Source organism: Antrostomus carolinensis, unplaced genomic scaffold (genome assembly GCF_000700745.2).
Source record: "Antrostomus carolinensis isolate BGI_N321 unplaced genomic scaffold, ASM70074v2 scaffold1262, whole genome shotgun sequence".
Taxonomy (NCBI): Eukaryota; Metazoa; Chordata; class Aves; order Caprimulgiformes; family Caprimulgidae; genus Antrostomus; species Antrostomus carolinensis.
Window position 1 is genome coordinate 2,975 of NW_010298699.1, and position 18,990 is coordinate 21,964.

Consider the following 18,990-nt stretch of genomic DNA (forward strand, 5'->3'; position numbering starts at 1 on the left):
TAGTTACCCTTCAGGTGGTGTTCTCTGCTCCTCTGGAGCTGTGTGTTAACTGAGTGCAGAGGTATTTGGGTTTGCTCTCCCTATAACCTGTTACAGGAGAACATTGTTGTGTGTTGGTGTGATGATAATGGAAATAGTGTAGGGAGAAAAGGTATTTTTTGATGGTGATGCTGTGGTTTGGATTGGGCATAAGGAGTCACCATGTTCATCTTTTCTGGGTTCATTGTTGCCTTTCTCTCTGAGGATTATTTTTTCTATCTGGTTTCATTATTATGCTGCTTTTTTGTTTGTTTGTTTTACTGTCCCCTTACCTTGTTTGTGTTTGTTTTCCTTCTTTCTCTTCATTGTTACCCATTTCCTAGAGACCAAATGAGAGGCTTAGCACGCTACCAGAGAGACCAAGAGAAGACACAGTGTTGGAGGAGACCCCGGTTAGTACATTTGCTAATTAACACTTCTTGAACTTCTAGTGTGTTACTATTTTTGGACTAATTATTACATAGATCCTTTAATTTGTCAGATAAATCAGTTGCCATTTCTTTGAAATTCTTGATTAATCATTACTGCATCAAAACATTTCTCATTGTACTGTATTTATTGCTTTATTTTATCCCAAAAGCAACATTCTTAATCAGCTTATGAAACGTAAACTCTTTAGGGGTGGTGGTGGAGGTTGCTGTTGCATGTCTTGGTTTGTCAGTGACTCTGTTGTGTAAATCCGACCTGTGTGTGACTCCTTTCTGTCATGTTTCTAAAACAATGTTTTATTTCATGCTAGATTATCAAACTTCAGGGATACCTGAGAGAAAAATAACAAGTCCCTGTGGACAGCATCTGCATCTCTTGTCTTTTGTGGCTTTAAGGTTGTGTTTTCTTTGTAGGTCCAGCAGTTCTTGCCTTCTCTTCCAACCCAAGTCACCCATGACGTCAAGTTTCAGGTTGGCGATTTGGTTTGGTCCAAGGTGGGAACATACCCGTGGTGGCCTTGCATGGTTTCATGTGATCCACAGCTTGATGTTCATACCAAAATTAATACAAGAGGTAAGGGAGGAGGATCTTTGCCAGAATATAGCAAGTGTCTGTAGTCCTTTATTCCTTTATTAAAAAAAATCTTATCTTTGAACTCCCTTTGCGGGATGAATTCTGCTTGTGTGTGTGCTGAACAGGACAACGTGTGCTGAACATTCCTGAAATGTATAACACCAGAACTTATTAAGTACTTAGTACTTATCTTACAGATGAGCCTGTGCAACCTCAGCTTGTGCACAGATGCTCCCACTTTTCCCAAGATAAGTGTGAGAATGTTCAGTCTGGGCAAGGTATATTCAATCTTCCCATCTTAAACTGTTCTAAATCTAAAATTTATTTAGTGTTATTTCTAAAATTTTGCTAGGTACTTCCAGCTGCAGGAATGGAGTGATGTGGAGGAGGAAAACCTAAGCTAACCCAGCAAAGTGATGCTGATAGAACTGCTGACTGGAATTTCTCATTTTCAGGTGCCCGTGAATACCACGTTCAGTTCTTCAGCAACCAGCCAGAGCGGGCGTGGGTGCATGAGAAGCGGGTTCGAGAGTACAAGGGACACAAACAGTACGAGCAGTTACTGGCTGAGGCTGCTAAGCAAGCCAGCAACCACTCTGAGAAGCAGAAGGTATGGTGAGCACTTAATTGTGTAGAGGGTTGTCTGCAGTGCCTGTGTAAGTGGAACTCTTGTGGGGCAGTTCTGAAACGCTGCAGTACTTTTACCCCGTAAAGACTTGTCTGCATTTCACTGGAAGAAGTGTTTTGGTTTGTTTTTTTTTTTTTCACAAAGATACCAAAAATGTTTCCATATTCTTAGGACTTCTGTGGCTGATCGTTGAACCTGCTTTGTGGGTTCCTCATGATGGTCGTCATCCTGGGTATTAGAGATAATTTTACATCTGTGTTAGAATATTAAATAAAAACAGTGCCTGTGTGTTCACTGTTAACCTGTCCTTTGGAAAATACAGTTTTTAAAGGACACTCTTCCAGCCCCTGATACTAGTGGATATGTTCTTTAATTGTTTTATTGGAAAGGAAGTGTTAGCTACAGGAATTACTTACTGCGTAGATGGACTGCTTGGATCAATATTTATGCTAATCAAAATATTGATGTGGAAGGAAAAGAGTGCTTCTAGAAAATAAGGAAGATTTAAAAACTAAATAAATTAGGATTAATTCTGTGTCTCATAACAGAATTAGGGGCTTGAATACTGCCTGTTCTTGTCTGTAGTGAAGTGGTAACTCAGGGCAGACCCTTCTGATTGTGATGGCCATATGATCCAGCTCGAGTGTCTGCTTGTACTCTGAGCAGGGTATTCACTGTCCACCTTTGAAAAATACCCTGTAAACGGACAGCAAACTGAAATCTGCTGCCTGAGAGATTTAAAGCACCTCAGGATTGCATTTTAAGTGCTGTACATGGCAAAATCTTCAGTGTAATTAGCTGCTTGTCTCTGTTCCTTAAGATTCGCAAACCAAGGCCGCAAAGAGAGCGTGCTCAGTGGGATATTGGTATTGCCCATGCTGAGAAAGCTTTGAAAATGACTCGGGAAGAAAGGATAGAACAATACACCTTCATTTATATAGACAAAGAGCCAGAGGAGGTTTTGTCAAAAGCCAAAAAGACTGCTGCTTCTAAATCAGAGACCAAGAAGAACCGCCGACCGAAGCCAGCTTTGAACACCCAGCCGGAACACGCCAACGTGGCAGCGGCGTCGCCTTCCAACGCTGAGGTGCGAAGACAGAGCCAACGGAGGCAGTCAAGTGTGGAAGAAGAGGAGCAACCTCCTGTGAAAATCGCATGGAAAACAGCTGCAGCTAGAAAATCCTTACCAGCTTCCATAACCATGCACAACTTGGATCTTCAGAAATGTAACATGTCTCCAGTTGTTAAAATTGAACAGGTTTTTGCCCTTCAGAACGCTGCTGGGGATGGAAAACTCATCGATCAGTTTGTTTATTCCACTAAGGTAGGTACTTCGTGTAGTGACTCCTCCTTTGTTCATAAATTATCCCAAGTCTGTCTTACTGTGGAGCTTAAACTTGTGTCCACCAAGCTTTCACAATACACATTTCCTTTCATTGGAGAGATTAAATCTAACAAAAGACAGATGTGACAACAGAATCTTTTAGTGCGCTGATCTCTTGATTTCAGTGCATCCCAAAGTCTCTGGCAGTGGCCATGCTGACTGGTGACAGAGAAACTCCCTACAGATGGTCACGTTTTTTGCTCATAACACATTCAAAATATTAAAGCTGTTTAATTCCAGCTTCCTAGTAGAAATAATACGTAAATTCTCTGTAAATCTTAAAACCAGTGGGTTTGTGGGAAAGAGATGAGATGACAAAACTGTTAATAATGTGTTAAAAAATAATAACTATATTTTGTATAACAGACTTTTAAAATGAGTTCTGCCTCCTAGCTTCCTTCAGGTGCACAGCAGCTTCTCACAGTCAGTGTTAAGGAAAAGGTTTAGGACTATTTCTCTGCCTCCTTCTTCTGCCTCTCTACCTGGAGGGTATTTATTTCATCCTAAGCATTATAGAGAAGGTAATGTTTAGAAAAGTCACTGGATTTTTTTTTTTGTTAATTTTATTTTTTAACTTGTGTGTAAGGGGAGATTGAGAGGGCTGGGAAGTTCTGCAGGGAAGCAGCTCAGTAGTAGATAATCATATGTATGTGTTGCATTGAAGAGCGTTGAATGTTTCTGTTCTGAGACTTAGGAGTAGATCTGTATGCCTGTTAGCAACAACACTCACATAAATAGATTAAGACAATCTTTTGTTCTTTTTCTTTTTAAGGGAGTTGGTAACAAAACAGAAATAAGCGTCAAAGGGCAAGAGAAACTTAATTCTTCATCAAATCAGAGAAACGAAAAAGCAGCGGTGCAAAACGTGTCCTCTCCTGAAACAACTTCTGGGTCAGCAGGTAGGCAAGTTGCAGAATCCTTGTCTGGACTTGAGCAATCTGGGATTTAAATTCAAGTATCAAAGCCGACACTTACTCATTAGTTAAAAATGATTATTAATATCTTTCTGTTTACATGTTAGCTGTAACGAGCGTGGCTAATGTCACACATGACGAGCCCAGATGCTTCAGAGACACAGGATGTCTTTGTGATGGGATTAGCTGGTTTGGCCTCTGAACTTTTAGCGTCTGCAACTTACAGTATCTTAAGTCAACACGTTAGAAGGATGGATGCCTTGTGGAGAGCAGATGGCAAGTTGTTTTAGAAGACAACCTAGTGGATGTGTGTTAGCAGAGCATTGTAATGGCTTTTGGCACCAAATGTAAAATACAACAGCTGGGATCAAAGGAAGAGGATCTGGAAGTGGCATAGTTCAGTAATGACTGGCTCTGAATCGGGATGGGTGCTTTCCTAGACTTTGTTGTTGAGTTCCTGCATTACCTTTGTAAAGGATAGTGATTTCGTTGGTTTTTTTTAAGCTGCTTCAACTACCTCCATCAACAGAATGAGATAATGTTTGCCTTCTGAAGGCATTGTAGAGGCCCCATCAGAAAGCACTAGGTTTTGAAGTATTGTATCTGAGGGAGAAGAACCACTGAAGCAGATAATGGAGCTTGAGACTGAAAAGGGAAAGCCTGGAGCAAACCATTTGAAATTTGATTTGTAGTACAGTAGTAGAGGAGAATGTGAAAGATAAACCATCTGAGTGCTTTGTAGACTTGGAACAGAAAAACAACATTGTTTTCATGCTTTGATTTTTTGAGAAATAGCTAATGGGAATCCTTCCAAAGGGATTGAGCTTTTCCCCACCAGCAGAAATTTATCTGCAATATGTCCTCAAGAGGAGACAGATACCCAGATTTTGGTGAAAAGATGGAGGTTCCTGAAAAGAAACAGTTTTGAGTCATCCCCAAGAGCTTTTGAAGTTCTTCCAGTCTCTATAGTGACTTCTGGTTTTCAACCACAGATTTTTGTACGGGCCATGTAAGATCCATTAACTATTGCATGTTTGTTACTGTGCTTGTGATCATATCCTTGGTGTAGTCTCACACATAATTAGCTTTACACTGGGTATGTAAAAGTGAAGTTTAGGTTGCAGCAGAACAGCTTGATTTTCCTTTCACAGTAGGATGTACAAATGCTTGTGGTATGGAAGCCAAAAGAGATGGAAGATTTCTTACAGTCCACGTGCTAAAAACTCCTCTTTTCTTCTTGAGAAAAAATTTCATAATGCTGCCAAGTGTCACTTCTGCTTTAACTGTCCTTCTGTTTGGTTATTTCTCCCTTTCAAAACATAAAATAAATGAGATTGCAGGTCAGAAACCTCAGTGGTCAGCACACGTGGGATCACTGTCCTTTGCAAACATGCTTCTGTTTCTGTACTCGTAGAGTTTTTAAGTAGGCTTATTTTTATCTGCACTGTTTTGTGGACTGTGTCTGGGGACTTTATAGACCAAGTGCTCCAGATACTCTGCTGTCAGTGAGTGGGGTTTCCTCTGCTGTTGTCCACAGTGGTTCTTCTTTCCAGTTTTAGTTGTTGTAGCTACTTCAGTTTTTTCAAACAGTTGCTATTTTAATTGCCTTGCAGCAGGAGAGGTGATCACTGTTCTGTTTCTCTCACCTGGGAGCTGAAGGCTTCACCTTCACAATGGCTCTTCAGACATAGGGGGGGTGAGAATTCTGAGCCTCTCTTTTTTCATTTTCTTAGGTTTTTTGGATACGTAAAACTCCACCTGATAACACCCTATAGAGTGCATGAGCTTTACTTCAGTATACACTCCAAACAGTCACTTTCAAAGCCATTTCCAAAGTCCAGACAGTTATTGGTCCCCTCTCATGGAACATAACTGCGAAGTCCTTTTTTCACATTTAAGGTCACCGGAACTTCAGAATACCTTTACGGTAAAGTATTTTCCAGAATGACTCTGGGAGTCCTTATTAATAACCTGCAGTTAGATACACAGAATTCCATAATGCTGGGAAAAAATTCTGTAACTTGAAATCTGACAATAAGAGAATAATTATGAGAATTCATTAGTGCCTCTGGTCTCCACGTTCAGCTGAAACAGGATTAACCTGACCTGACCCGGCCAGTAGTGAGGTAGATTGCTGGTCTGAAATGTGTCCTGAAACTCTGGATCAAAATATGCACGAAGCTGGGATAGGAGCATCGTGGAGGTGATGCACGGGGTCCTTGGAGAGCGGGGAGAGGCAGAAGTGCCCGTTGCATTGATCAGTGTTGCTTTCAACCCACGTTAGATGCGCTGGTTCTGGAGTTTCTCCTGTGATACAGGGCTTGCATCTTACTGAGTTTACTACAGTGGGGCAGTGCAGGGAGAAAAGATGTTATTGATTAAATGAACTGTTTGGTCACACTTGCTCAAATTGACTGTTAAGCTGCTTCAGAGAATTTTGTCTGAACACAGAGGTGACAGAAGATGGGCCCTGGCTTTAGTGGTGACATCCATCATCGTTGTGTGTGTCTCCCAAGGGATGCAGCTCAGTGGAACCAAAAGTTATATATGTGCTGACATGAAGGATGTTGAGCCCAGTTATTAATTTCTCAATACTTAATAACTCATTGTACTGTTATTAATTAGTTAATATGCTGTAAAACTTTTTTTCCCTTGAAAAACAACGATATTTTTCCCCTCGTAAATACAGTTATTGTAAAACAGCAACTTTTTCAACTGGAAAGTTTAGTTACTGAGATTCCTGAGCCACGCAGCCGTGATAAAAATGCTCATCCGATTAGTCAAGATGAATCTTCTTCTTTTTTTTTTTTTTCCTGGAGTACTTTCCAAAGCCTTTCCTTCAGTGTCTGATGACAGCCTGCCTAACTCTCCAGATATTTCATCTCCTAACAAGAAGATGCAGGTTTACAACTTCTAACAGTATGTCTTTCTGGCACAGTAAGCTAATTCCTGGTCCCAAGAGTTTGCATTTTTTTCTTGAAGAATACAAAATATTTTACATTCACGTCTTCTTTAGGTGAAACACCCAAAAATGAAAAACAAAAATAGTGCTTTGCAACAGATAATTGTAAATCTCCACATCCCAGTTTTCTGTCAGTACAGCTCTGAGTGTGTCCTGTGTTTCAGAGGTGGCACGTGGTGTTAAATGTTGTGTACGTGTTCTCGATACGCCCTTGTTGGAGGCGCTGCAGCACAGAAAGCTCTTCTGATTTTGCTAGCCTTAGTTGTCAGAAAAACAGTAGCTCCTACTTCATCTCTTGAAGCATCATAATAACCTTTGTTTTCCGTGGTAACATTTTCGAAACCTTGTTTTTCACTCTCATTAATTCCAGTAACATATCATGATCCCTGCTTCTGCTTGCGCTGAGTTTTTCTTCAGTTCTCAGAGTCTTTAGCTGAGCATTCAGATTTCATGCTGATGGCACGTGTTATCGTGTGGGTCTTGCCTTAAGTTTTTGTGTAAGCCAGCTCTGCAGAAGGCTGTCCTCCCCGCAGGGCAGGGGCACAGAACTGGTGTTTCCAGTGAAAACTTGGAAGCTGTGCTTTGCCACTTAAATGTCTTGTTTTAGTTCAAGAAGTTTGATTGTGAATACCTTCCCATAAACACCAAAGATGGACTGTTTGGTTAAAAATTAACCAAAAGTGAAGACTGTGCTCGAGAGGTGTGTTATGAAAATCTGTTTGCCCTACAATGGATTCCAGCTTTTTGTTTGCTCTGTTACTGGTGTCTCTTTCTGAAGCTGATCTCTCTGTCAATGGAATCGGAACATGTCCACAACCCCAGCAGCAGTTGGCAAATAGCTTGGAACTGAATTTTAAAAATAAAACATTCAAAAGAGGAAAAAAGTCTTGGTTTCGTTAATTTACCTGTTGATTTGGTGTTGAACATCTTGCTGTACATCAGCAACACGAGGAATCATATAATGGAAACCTTTTTTCCTTCTTCAGGTTCTGTAGAAAAGAAGCAACAGAGAAGATCGATTCGAACCCGCTCAGAGTCTGAGAAATCCACTGAAGTTGTGCCAAAGAAGAAGATCAAAAAGGAGCAGGTTGGCTTCCTCCATGTAGAGAGTTAAAATATATTGTATTCATAAATGTTGTGGCTTATCTTGGTGCCTTTTTATTTTTCTCCATTTTTTTCCCCATCGGGTTTCGTTTTGGACTATCCTTCATGAAATCCCCTTGTCAATACCATTGCTGTGACTCTGCTACTGGCATCTTCACAGTATCAGTCAGGCTATGGAAAATGGGAACGCAATGATGCAAGACTCCTAATGAACCTGCCATGTTTCCTTTGAGATTTCTGTTCTGAGCAAAATGATCTTGTTTCAGTAATTTCTATTTGATGGAATTGCTACCAGGTTCCTTCCTTTTTGCTCTTGATTTAGCTGCTGGTTTGTATTGAGGTTTTTGTTTTTCAAATGAAGTTAGACTGATTAATCTGACCACTTTTGAAAATGGACTTTAAGAATGATTTAACTTAAAGATGAATAGTCAGACTTTAATGTTGGCAGACATCAGCAAAAGAGATCTTCTGGGATATCCTTTTTTTTTTTTCCTTAAGTAGATCTAACATGTACAGGGCATTCCTTTAATCTGGATGTCAGACAGACAAATGTTGTTGCTTCAAAAAAAAAAAAAAATTATAACAAATTCTGCGTGGAAATGAGTAGGAAAGTTCAGTGGATGGACGTTAATATTAAAAACTGAGTACACTTTTTAACAAGTTTGTCACAGTTGTTGGTTCTTTTCCTTACATGGTTGATTTTTCCCTCCTCAAAGGCCTTTCCACTTGAAACCTGAGAATTTTATATAAAATATTTAATAGGATAGTTTTTACCAGTGAGAATTTTATTAAAAGGGACAGTCAGGCTAAAGATTTATATGGGAAGGGGAAAAATTGTTTTTATCTCTTTTATTTTAATTTATTCTTTGCCCTTTATGCTTTGTTTGCACTTCATTCACTTCAGAGATTGAAAGTGGACCCAGTTGCGCTTTTTTTTTCCCCCCATGTTTTTCTTTTGATGCCGTGGCATTTACATCTGTGTTCAGCAGAAAAATGCTCTCCCTCTAGAAAGTTTCTTGCTGAAACTTTAAAGCAACTTCAGTGTTGGGTGTGAGATAACCTGACGTGGTCCCTCAAGCCTCTCATCACGAAGCGTTGCAGCCTCCCTATTTTCCAACGAGTTCTTTGATGTTTGTAAATGTTTCTTAATTTAACAAAGGTATAAGAACCAACAATACGAACTTCATGGGTCCTGGTTAGCTTTGCTTGCTTATATTACCCAGCTAACTAAGGCTATGAACGTTAAAGTGCTTTTCTCAGGAAAAGTATGTGACTAAAAAATTAAACACAAATGCACTGTCATGCGCGTAACCTTGAATGTATTAAGTTATATGAAAAAAAAAAAACCCAAATCTTACTAACTTCTTACAATTATGCAACAATATTTGTTACCCCCGAGTCGAGTTTTCTTGCAACTGATTCCCAAATTAGTCTGCAACAACTTGGTATAAAATTATAACTGGAACGAGTACAATTAATGGGAAAAACAAAATGTTAATGCTACTGTTACAGTGACTAGTGGAGAAATAAAAGTGATTGTTTAGATTTTATATTTGTATTACCAAATGTATCCTATACAAATCCTTCTATTGTATGTTTTTACCTATTGTACAACAAAATAAAATATTTTTTAAAAAAATTATAGAACAATCCTTAAATATTTACTAAATGTGTTTCTATATGCATATGTAACCACATTGTAAAGAAACAGCTTGTAATTCTTAACCTTAAAAACCAGCATTTTAGGCAACAGCTTTCTTCTGTAGTTGCTGTGCAGCCGCCAGGTTCTCCCCTGTTACGTGTACGTTGGCAGAACAGTTTCTAAACTTTCCCTCCTGATACAGGACCGAGAACTTGAAGCGTTTTTGCAAGATTGTAAACCTTTGTCTGCTTGAAGTGTGTACGGACAGCGAGCTTCCAGCTGTATAGAGCTCTGCAACGCCGCGGGCCACGTCCTTCCCCATCGCTGGGCGCCTTGCAGCGCTCTATACAGAGAGGAGGGCAGCTCCCGGGAGCTGGGGAGCACACGCTTGGTGGAAACACCTCCACGGGCGACGATGTGTTAATTAAGAGTCTCGCTAACCCAAGTGTCGTACCTGTGAAGAGGAACTTGTGCTTACACAGGTGTGGGGTTTTATAAAAGCATCAGGGTTTGGCTGCCAAAACGAACCCCGCTCCTGCGCTGCTGGACACAAGTAACGCTTCCCCCGTCATCTTCGTGCCTAAAGGGAGTGATTGGAAAGGACCTTGCTAGTGGTGGACCTGTGGCTGCCTTGTCTCCCGGCGTTCAGCGTAGGCAGCTAGGATTAAATCCAACAGGACGAGAAGGCTCACGCTAAGAAGGGGATGACAGCCTACATCTGAGTTCAGAGATGCTAATCGCTTAAACTTGAATGTTTTCTTTTTAATACTAGGGAGAAAAATTCCTCTGGTTTTAACTGTGGGTTTTCCTATTCAAACAGGTTGAAATGGTTCCCCTGACAGCAGTGAAGACAGGATTGCAGAAAGGTGAGTGACCTACCAAGAGAAACTTGATTAAAACTTCCCGGCCCTTCAGACTTCAGCAGTGATTTTTGTTCTGTGTAAACTGCAGAGGTCTTAACGCTTTCGGGTGATGAACGTGATAGATGCTGATGTTAATTTCTCTTGTGAGGGTTTTCTGGGATGGTTTTTTGTTGTTTTTTCGTTTGTTTGTGATTTGCTAGTTGGAAGGAAAGTGTTTGTTAATCTGCTGTAAGCAGATAATACAAGTCCTTCTTCTGGACATTTCTTAATTTAAAAAAAAAAATCCTTGTTTAGCCATATTTTAAAGATGAATGATGAAGAGGTGATCTCCTAAGGTTTTATGCTCTCTTATAGGCAATTTAGTAGCTTCCTCCACTATGTCAGCATGTTCCAAAGTTTGTCAAAAGGTCTTCCCATGGTGGTTTTCAGTTAATTAGCATTTCAGGGAGAACTAAACTAGCATCGAAATTGCAAACTGAAAATTAAGGCTAGCAAATGAAGTAACAGTTTCAGACTATCTCTTTCTTTTTCCTTTATTAATTTTAAGCAAAAAGTTGAGAACATATATTAAACTAATTTTAGTATGTTGTGTTAAGGTGCCAGCGAGATTTCAGATTCTTGTAAACCTCTGAAGAAAAGGAGTCGAGCCTCAACGGATGTGGAACTGACTAGCTCAGCTTACAGAGATACATCTGACTCTGATTCAAGAGGACTTAATGATTTACAGGTAAAGGCATATTGTTTTCCTCCCAGGGACTTGTTTGTTTAATCTGTTAATGTAATGGGCTGTTCAGTTGTGTATTGCTAAATATGTGAACACTGTATTTCCTACAAATTTCATGTCTTTTATTGTCTAAGAAATAAAGTCTAATCTTTTTCTTTCTAATCTTCTCTATTGTATTGAGATATATATATATAAAATAATCTTTACAAATTTTCCTACTTCTTTGGCAAAACATTGGTTTAGCCCACTGACTCGGTTTGCTCTGTCAAAGATTTTTAGATTCTTTGGGAACTGGGGGATACTGCTGTATCTTAGTGTAAAACTAAGAGGTGCCTGGAAAATGTAAGATAGATATCTTGATGGTTTTTTGCTTGTACAGATAAAAGTTGTCAAGAAGGCAGCACTTCTTGTATCATTCTAATGAAGTTCAGCAGCTTTCAAGGAGCTTTGTATCTCTTGACATATTGAATGATCTTTTAATCAGTCGTGACTTCACTGTTTTTTTCAGAGTGTGGTTGTCCTTTGGAAGTGTCTTGTTTGAGTGCCTTGGATTTTTCCTCTTTGTAGGGTAGTTTTGGAAAGCGTTCAGACAGCCCGTCAGCTACTGCCGATGCTGATGCTTCTGACGTGCAGTCGGTCGACTCCAGCTTATCCAGGAGAGGAACTGGAACAAATAAAAAAGACACTGTTTGTCAGGTGAGTGATGATACTGTAAAGACATGAATACTAAAGATATATTGTCTATTTCTGTTCATTTCAGCTGACAGACTTTTCAAGTTCCATTACTTTGTTTTAACTGTCTCATAGTTTGACATCTCGGGTAAAGTATCAAGGCTTTTAGTTTTTATGCTCTGGAAATGATTCATAAACTCTCCTGCATGTCAGAAAGCTCAAAAGCTAGGAAGTGATATCTAATCCATACCTGCTAGCGTAAATAGAAAAAGTAGATGCCATTTTCTGCTCCCATTTGAAGATTCTAGATGGTCTCTCAGAATAGGACAGAGTGAGAGTTTTCCAATATTTTTGAGAGAAAATCCTGGAGTTTTCTGGCCAGTTTCCCAGCTGATAGTAAGAGAACAAGCTCCTCTCACTCTTCAGGTGTGTCAGAAAACAAGGAGTCCAGATGGATCCTGTAGTGCCTCTCCTATCTCTCTCTGGGCTTTCACTGTTACAAGAGCAAGATGCAAAGTGCTGGGAATTGTCTTCAGCCCAGAGACTGACCAGGTCTGCTGCAGGATGTAGGCCAGTCCTCCTGCCTTGTCTTAGCCCTGGAGAGATTTCAGCCAGTTCCTACTCTTTGTTAACATCTGGTAGTCATTTGCATTTAAGTATGTCAGGTAGCTGTTGTTCTCTGACTAGCTGTCTGCTTGTTTCAGATCTGCGAGAGCTCTGGCGAGTCCCTGGTGTCCTGCGAGGGAGAGTGTTGCAGTGTGTTCCACGTGGAGTGTCTGGGCCTGAAGGCGATGCCCGATGAGAAGTTCATCTGCACCGAGTGTAAAAACGGTGAGTTGTGTTCCCACCTCTGAAAAATGGGGAGGGATTCCCCACTTTGAGGCTCTGATTTCTGGTCAGAGCAAGCAGAGGTGGTAAGTTTCTAGGTTTTGGGAGTGGGTTTGGTTATTCTATTACTTTTTTAATGTCCGAGGCCAGATTCTCATTTTCCATTTAGCAAATACCTGATAGGAAAAAAGTAATAAACTGCTTAGGGTTTTACTTAGAATAATGGACTTTTATGTTAACAGCAGTTACATCATTATTGTGGTTCATAGTAACCAGTTTACCTGTTGGAAGGGAAGGAGCCTGTGTTGCTCAAACCAGCGTAACTCTGCTTGCTTCAGAATATTTAACAGCATCTGTATCTGAAAGAATTGGAGTAAGTTGGGCTTCCTTATTCCTTCTTTTACAAGGAGAACACACCTGCTTTTCCTGCAAACTCCCCGGCAAGGATGTGAAGCGCTGTTCCGTCAACGCTTGCGGTAAATTCTATCACGAGGCCTGTGTCCGCAAGTTTGCCACTGCTCTGTTCGAGTCGCGAGGGTTTCGCTGCCCGCAGCACTGCTGTACTGCCTGCTCGGTGGATAAGGACATTCATAAAGCAAGCAAAGGTGAGGACAGAGCTGGCTTTGAGCAGCAGGAGGAAACTCAGATGCGTCATCACAATAGCAATGAATATAACTCTACCCTGTGCAGCGAGGAACGAGGGTTTCCTTCTTAATGAGGTCATTAACTTGGATGTGTCGTGGGTGGGGAAACAGCTGGGGCATGAGACTGCTGTTGAGGTGTACCTGGGTCTGCAGCTTAGGTCAGCTTTACTGCTGGGTTTAATGGAAGCTGAGAGTTAGTGCAAGGCAAGGCATGGTTTTTGTTTTGTTTTTTAAAGACAGTTGGTAGTGGCCTTTAGAAAAATTACTTTTCAAGAAAAAAAAAATCAATCCTTCTAGAAATTAACCAAAATATTTAAATAAAATGAGTAGACTGTAGAATTACTAAAACCGTGTATTTTTTCTTCTTAAAAGAGTTTTAAGAGTTAACTTTTGTGATTTAAAGATGTGAATGTTTCTTTTTAATCTAGTACTCTGATTGGAATAAAAATCAGCCTTGCATCTGTCTGTGGTGTCTTCTACCCTATCCTGACTCCAGGGTGACACGGTGCATTTCTCTGCATTTATATTGCACAGGTCGCATGGTGAGATGTTTCAGATGTCCCATTGCCTATCACTCAGGAGATGGCTGTATTGCTGCAGGAAGCTTGTTTGTGTCATCCCACATTCTCATCTGTAGTAACCATTCCAAAAGGAATCACTCCTCATCAGCTGTAAATGTAGGCTTTTGTTTCGTTTGTGCAAGAGGTGAGCACACTTGGTTGTTTTTTTTTTCCCCTTTTATAGTTCTATGGTCACTTGTGCAGTTTAGTGATAAAAATAATGTATTTCATAAAGAACTCTTTCCTTAGGGCTCTGTGGGATTTAAGTGCTGCCTGTGACTTATTTTTTTTTTTTGGTCAGCAGTTCTCATGAGATTTCCACGTGCTGTTTTGGTCCCTAATATTTGATATTCAGAAGCAGTGATAGGTACTCAGAAGGTCTACTTGTTTTGCCAGTAGGAAAAAGTGGATGCTGAGCCCTCAGTTCCAACCATTACAAGCTGAGAATGGGTGCTGTGTTATTTATCCGCTCTCTGTTAAGCAGATGGGGGTTCTTTCACCACTCACAAACTTAAAAGCGTTTAAATTTTTAAGGCTAAAAGGTAGGATTTACTCATGAACTAGAAAAAATCATTTTAATTTAGAACTACCATCACATTTGAGAACTTTGAAAGAAAAACATTTGCAATACTGTATGAACAGGTTTCATGCTGGGATTTTCCATATGCCAAAGTTATCTTTTTTTTTTTTCTTCTTTTTTATTTTTTTCCTTATTTCCTTTTTTTTTCCCCACTTGTTACTTTTATGGCTCTTGGGTCACTCGTCTTCTGCCAGACAGCAGGTCAAAAAGTTTCGGTGCATCAGTTACTTTAGTCCTGTAATGCAACAAGTATCATCATTCTCTGAGATTAATTGAAATGAAACTGTTGGGTGTTTGAATAGTAATGTGTGTCTTATACAGTATTTCAGAAGTTTATGTCGGATGTATTCTTTTCAGCAGCTTTGAAAGTCACTAATAAGGAAGTAAAAATGAGACAAATCCTGAAGTTACTTGTTTTCACTCGTGTTCATTCAGATGGAGGTTTAGGATGGGGAAGATTGCCTTGAATTTGCAAGAGCAGAGTAGCAATTAAAGATCATTGCATAGGAAGGGAAAGATGGTGCCAAAATGATTTCCTCTCTACCTCTCTTCTTTCTTCCTCTTTCCTCATTTCCAAGTAATTTAGGAGCCATCAGAAAGGATCAAGTTTAAAATAAAATATTAAAAAAACAAATCTAGAAGCTCAGAGAGAAACAGTAAGTTTTAGAATGATCTTTAGAAGAGCTCTTGTGAATGTGTAAAGAGATGTTTGGTTACCACATGGGTCAGTGTTTCTCCTTTTGTGGGCTTATTTAAACATTTTGACACCACCCCAACACAGGATATATGTGACTTGAATCACATTGTCATTGCATAAATGTACACATGCAAATCTGACATTGTATGCAGCTTTCTGCTCTTTTAGCTTAGTTCTTTAGGTTCCCTTATATATGTTTTGGGTTTGATTTTGGCTGGTAGTACTATTACACATACAAATGTACAGTCTGGACAGCAAAACCAAGCCAGTTGCCATGTCTTTGAGCTAGAGGTAGCTGAAAATGTGTGATGTCACGTTCTGTGAGCAGATAGATGCTTTGGGGCGTTCCGCATCAAATGTGACCTCAGAAAAACAAGTACCCATCCTTCAGCATTATTAGTTTAACCCATCGTTATGTCCAAAAGCCCAACTTAAATATGCAGAAAGAAGTTGTGTGTTTTCTAGAGCTAGAGTTGAATCATTAAAAACAGTTTCTGTGGTAGGTAGAGCAGCTCCATAGTATTTTCAGCGCTTTGATGTTTTTTATCTCATTTATCCGGAGTCAGTCTGGTGCCAGGGTCAGATTATAGATTTATGACAGAAGAGTTTCTGTGGATCTTCCCTGGTTTTAATGTCAGATTAGAAATGTCTCTTGGCAGGGTCCAACGGTGGCTTTAGTCTGCCCCTGTAAGTATTCATGTGAAGAATTCTGGTCGGTAGGATAATGTCCTGCTGCTCTGCTCCTCCGTGAGGTAGGTCATGGGACTTCAGCCACTGTGAATGTCGCTGATCTCAGTTATGGAAGCTGTGTTTGTATGAGATGGGAATGGAAAGCAGTGGCAGGCTCCTGCCATCGGGCTCACCTTAAACACTTGGTTTTCTGCCAATTTCAAACCACTGTTAAACTGTGTTATCAAAATACACTGCATGATACAAACCAGCTAAATCAATTTCTTTGAAGTTGTACTTTATTAAACCTGTGGGCAGCTGCTACAGACACCTGAAGTGGACATAAGATCCAGATATCCTAGAAGAACCTACTTAGATTATAACTCTGCAGGAGCTTGTTACAGGTACATATAAAGGTGAATCTTCTTGGGAATTTTTTTCTCCAGGTTTTGGCTAATGTGCAGGAGCTTGTTACAAGTACATATAAAGGTGAATCTTGGGAATTTTTTTCTCCAGGTTTTGGCTACTTACTCTGTGACACACAGGACTAAAATAGAGGCCTCTAACTTCTCTTGGGCAGAGGGTATTTAAGAGCTTTATGAAAAGGAATACCCGCTGTTGTCATCCATCTTATAGATACAACACAGAAATCAGAATTTAGGAATAGAATTCCAAACCTAAATTACAGTAAGGGAGTCTTGCACTCACTGAAGAGGCAAACCTGCGTTTATTTCTAACAAATAAATGTAGTGCAGAAGAAAACTTTCATGCTTTTTTAAAATTTTAATTTACTTTTTCATTTGGCGTTGTTTTAGTAATTTTGTTTATACCTGAATCTAGCTTCATCAGAGCTGAAACTACAGAAGTCTGTATTTTCTCCTGGCAATATCAGTAACCTCTGAACCCCAGCAAATGGAATTTCCTGTCCTCTATATTCACTTGAGTCTTAGTTATGAGAATTTGAAAAGTTAAAAACCTCTACCACTGACTGAATCTTCTGTATTTTACAGCAACTACGTACTTGTTCTTCTAGAAAATTTTGGTGGGGTTTATTTCTCCTAGCCATAGCTGGAATGAGGAGCCAGTGTGCTTCACTGACAACAGGTTGTGTGAGGTTTACATTTAGCAAACTCCCCTGGATGGGGTGAATTGAGTCCTGTCTGGTCATATGTGATCAGCATCAGGGACAGAAGGTGAGGACAGCATCTGTGGCAGGAGCACTGAGAGTGCCTGCTCAGAAAGAAATGGGGAACAGAATGCTTAGAAATACTGTGCATCTGTGTGTGAGAAAGGTGACTTAATTAGTGTTAATTGATAGCAGAAGGAGGAACTTTGTATTTAGACCCAAAACATTACTGAAGTGAGACAATGTAGATATGAGACACTGTAAAACTTGCTTATCATGAGGTACTTGAAATACAGTATCTTTTAAGACTTCTTACCTTCCTGAAATACCCTTCATTAAGCACGTTGTAGTTCACCCAGTTGCACGTGTAGGTCACACTTGTGTTGTGAATCCTCCTGAGGGCACGCTTTGCAGGTAGGCTGATGCCATTCTCCGTACAGCGGCGTTTTAGGCACTCCAGTTCAAAAGCTTCTCTACAGCGCTCGGCTCTGCCTCTGTCCCACCAGGGAAGGGATTGGTGGCTGTCTTGGTACCTCATCTTTCCTGCTTCTTTGGGTCTCAGTTGCTCCCTTCTTCCCATGAATTGCTGGCCAGATGATGCTTATTTATAGCTATGAGGCTCTCACCTGGGCTGCCTGGCTCTTTGGAGCAGTGAGGAAAAACTCTTCTTGTTGGAGAAAGACAAAGAAATGCAAACACATCATTTGAAATAAAGGCACATGGGAGAACAGGGTGCTTGGCTGCTCCAGAGTAGCTGTGGGAGGGCAGGGTTGGTGGAGCCTTCTTTGAAAACAAACTGTGTAGGGCAGCACTTCCATCTGTTCTTTCCTCTCTGGTGCCTTGCAAAATCACTGACCCCCCCCCTTGTTATTTTTTCCACCACAGCTATAAAGGCAAAACACTTTGGTAGATGAGATCTTAGAGGTAGATTTGTGTAAGTGGGATGGTGAGCTCTTGTGTACAGCCTCTGCTTTTTCAGTTTGTAGCCCCAACTAACAGCATGACCTTTGAGGCGGTGACTGTCATCCCCCAGCTCTTCAGACTAGCTTGCTTTTTCATTTGGGAGGGAGGGTTGGCCACACAAAATTAAAATTGATTGCTTTTCTTGTGCTTTTCTATAGATGCACAAATTTAAGGGGAAAAGCACAATTGAAATTCCACTTAGGAACAGCTTGTTCGTCGTAGGGTTTTCCAGTTCCATTTTAATTTAGACTCTCAAGCACATAAAACCTCTGTCTTAGCGAAGAAACTTTCTGTCAGACTTTTCTTTTTCTTCGTTTTATCTTTTTTTTCATTCACACATATATGCATTAGAGGTGTTCATTTGATTTATTTTATTTTCTCCTTTATGGAATCATGGGTAGTTTCATTGCAACTCATCTCTTTCTGTTTGTTTCGTATAGGGTTGGTAGTGCAGGATCATTCAGACCCCCTGTTCAGTTCATATGCCTATAAGTCCCACTACCTACTGAATGAATCAAATCGTGCTGAGTTGATGAAATTACCTATGATTCCTCCTCCTTCGTCAGCTTCCAAAAAGAAATGTGAGAAAGGTAATAACCAAAAATAGTTTCTTTCTCTTTAATTTACTTTTGCTTTTTCTGTTATTTCTCTCTCTTTAAATCAAACGAGAAATGTCTGCTTGTCGAGCACCACTGACTGCTTTTCAGTGACCTTCACTCATTGATTATTGTGAGCCTGTGTTCGTGTTGTTGGCAATTTTTTTATTACAAAAGGGCTTAAAATAATTGCTGTCACTAAATTCTCCTTGAAAGACATTAAATCACTTTGTTTCTGGCCTAGGCTATTCCAGCTTCAGGGAAGCTATTTACACAGTCAGGTGAAGAGGTGGCAAATAGAGCTTGATCTTGTTGCAGTTCAGGACGTACCTGGATGATGTAAACCAGCTTCTTAAATTGATTTTATATGTGGAGGAAGAAGGGGGGGGGGGG

At 40.1% G+C, this 18,990-nt stretch overlaps 1 protein-coding gene across 1 annotated transcript; it reads left to right on the forward strand.

Annotated features, from left to right (window-relative positions):
• Positions 1 to 362: 362 nt before the first annotated feature.
• LOC104520722 (histone-lysine N-methyltransferase NSD3-like) lies at positions 363 to 18,591 on the forward strand (the record flags this gene model as incomplete). The annotated part of the gene is made up of 13 exons (XM_010162501.1): positions 363 to 431; positions 882 to 1,041; positions 1,497 to 1,651; positions 2,490 to 2,993; positions 3,826 to 3,952; positions 7,916 to 8,016; positions 10,496 to 10,541; positions 11,135 to 11,265; positions 11,830 to 11,958; positions 12,639 to 12,765; positions 13,170 to 13,367; positions 13,941 to 14,111; positions 18,442 to 18,591. Coding segments are annotated over 13 exons (2,068 nt in total), but the record flags the coding sequence as incomplete, so codon positions are not given.
• Between the last annotated feature and the right edge of the window lie 399 nt (positions 18,592 to 18,990).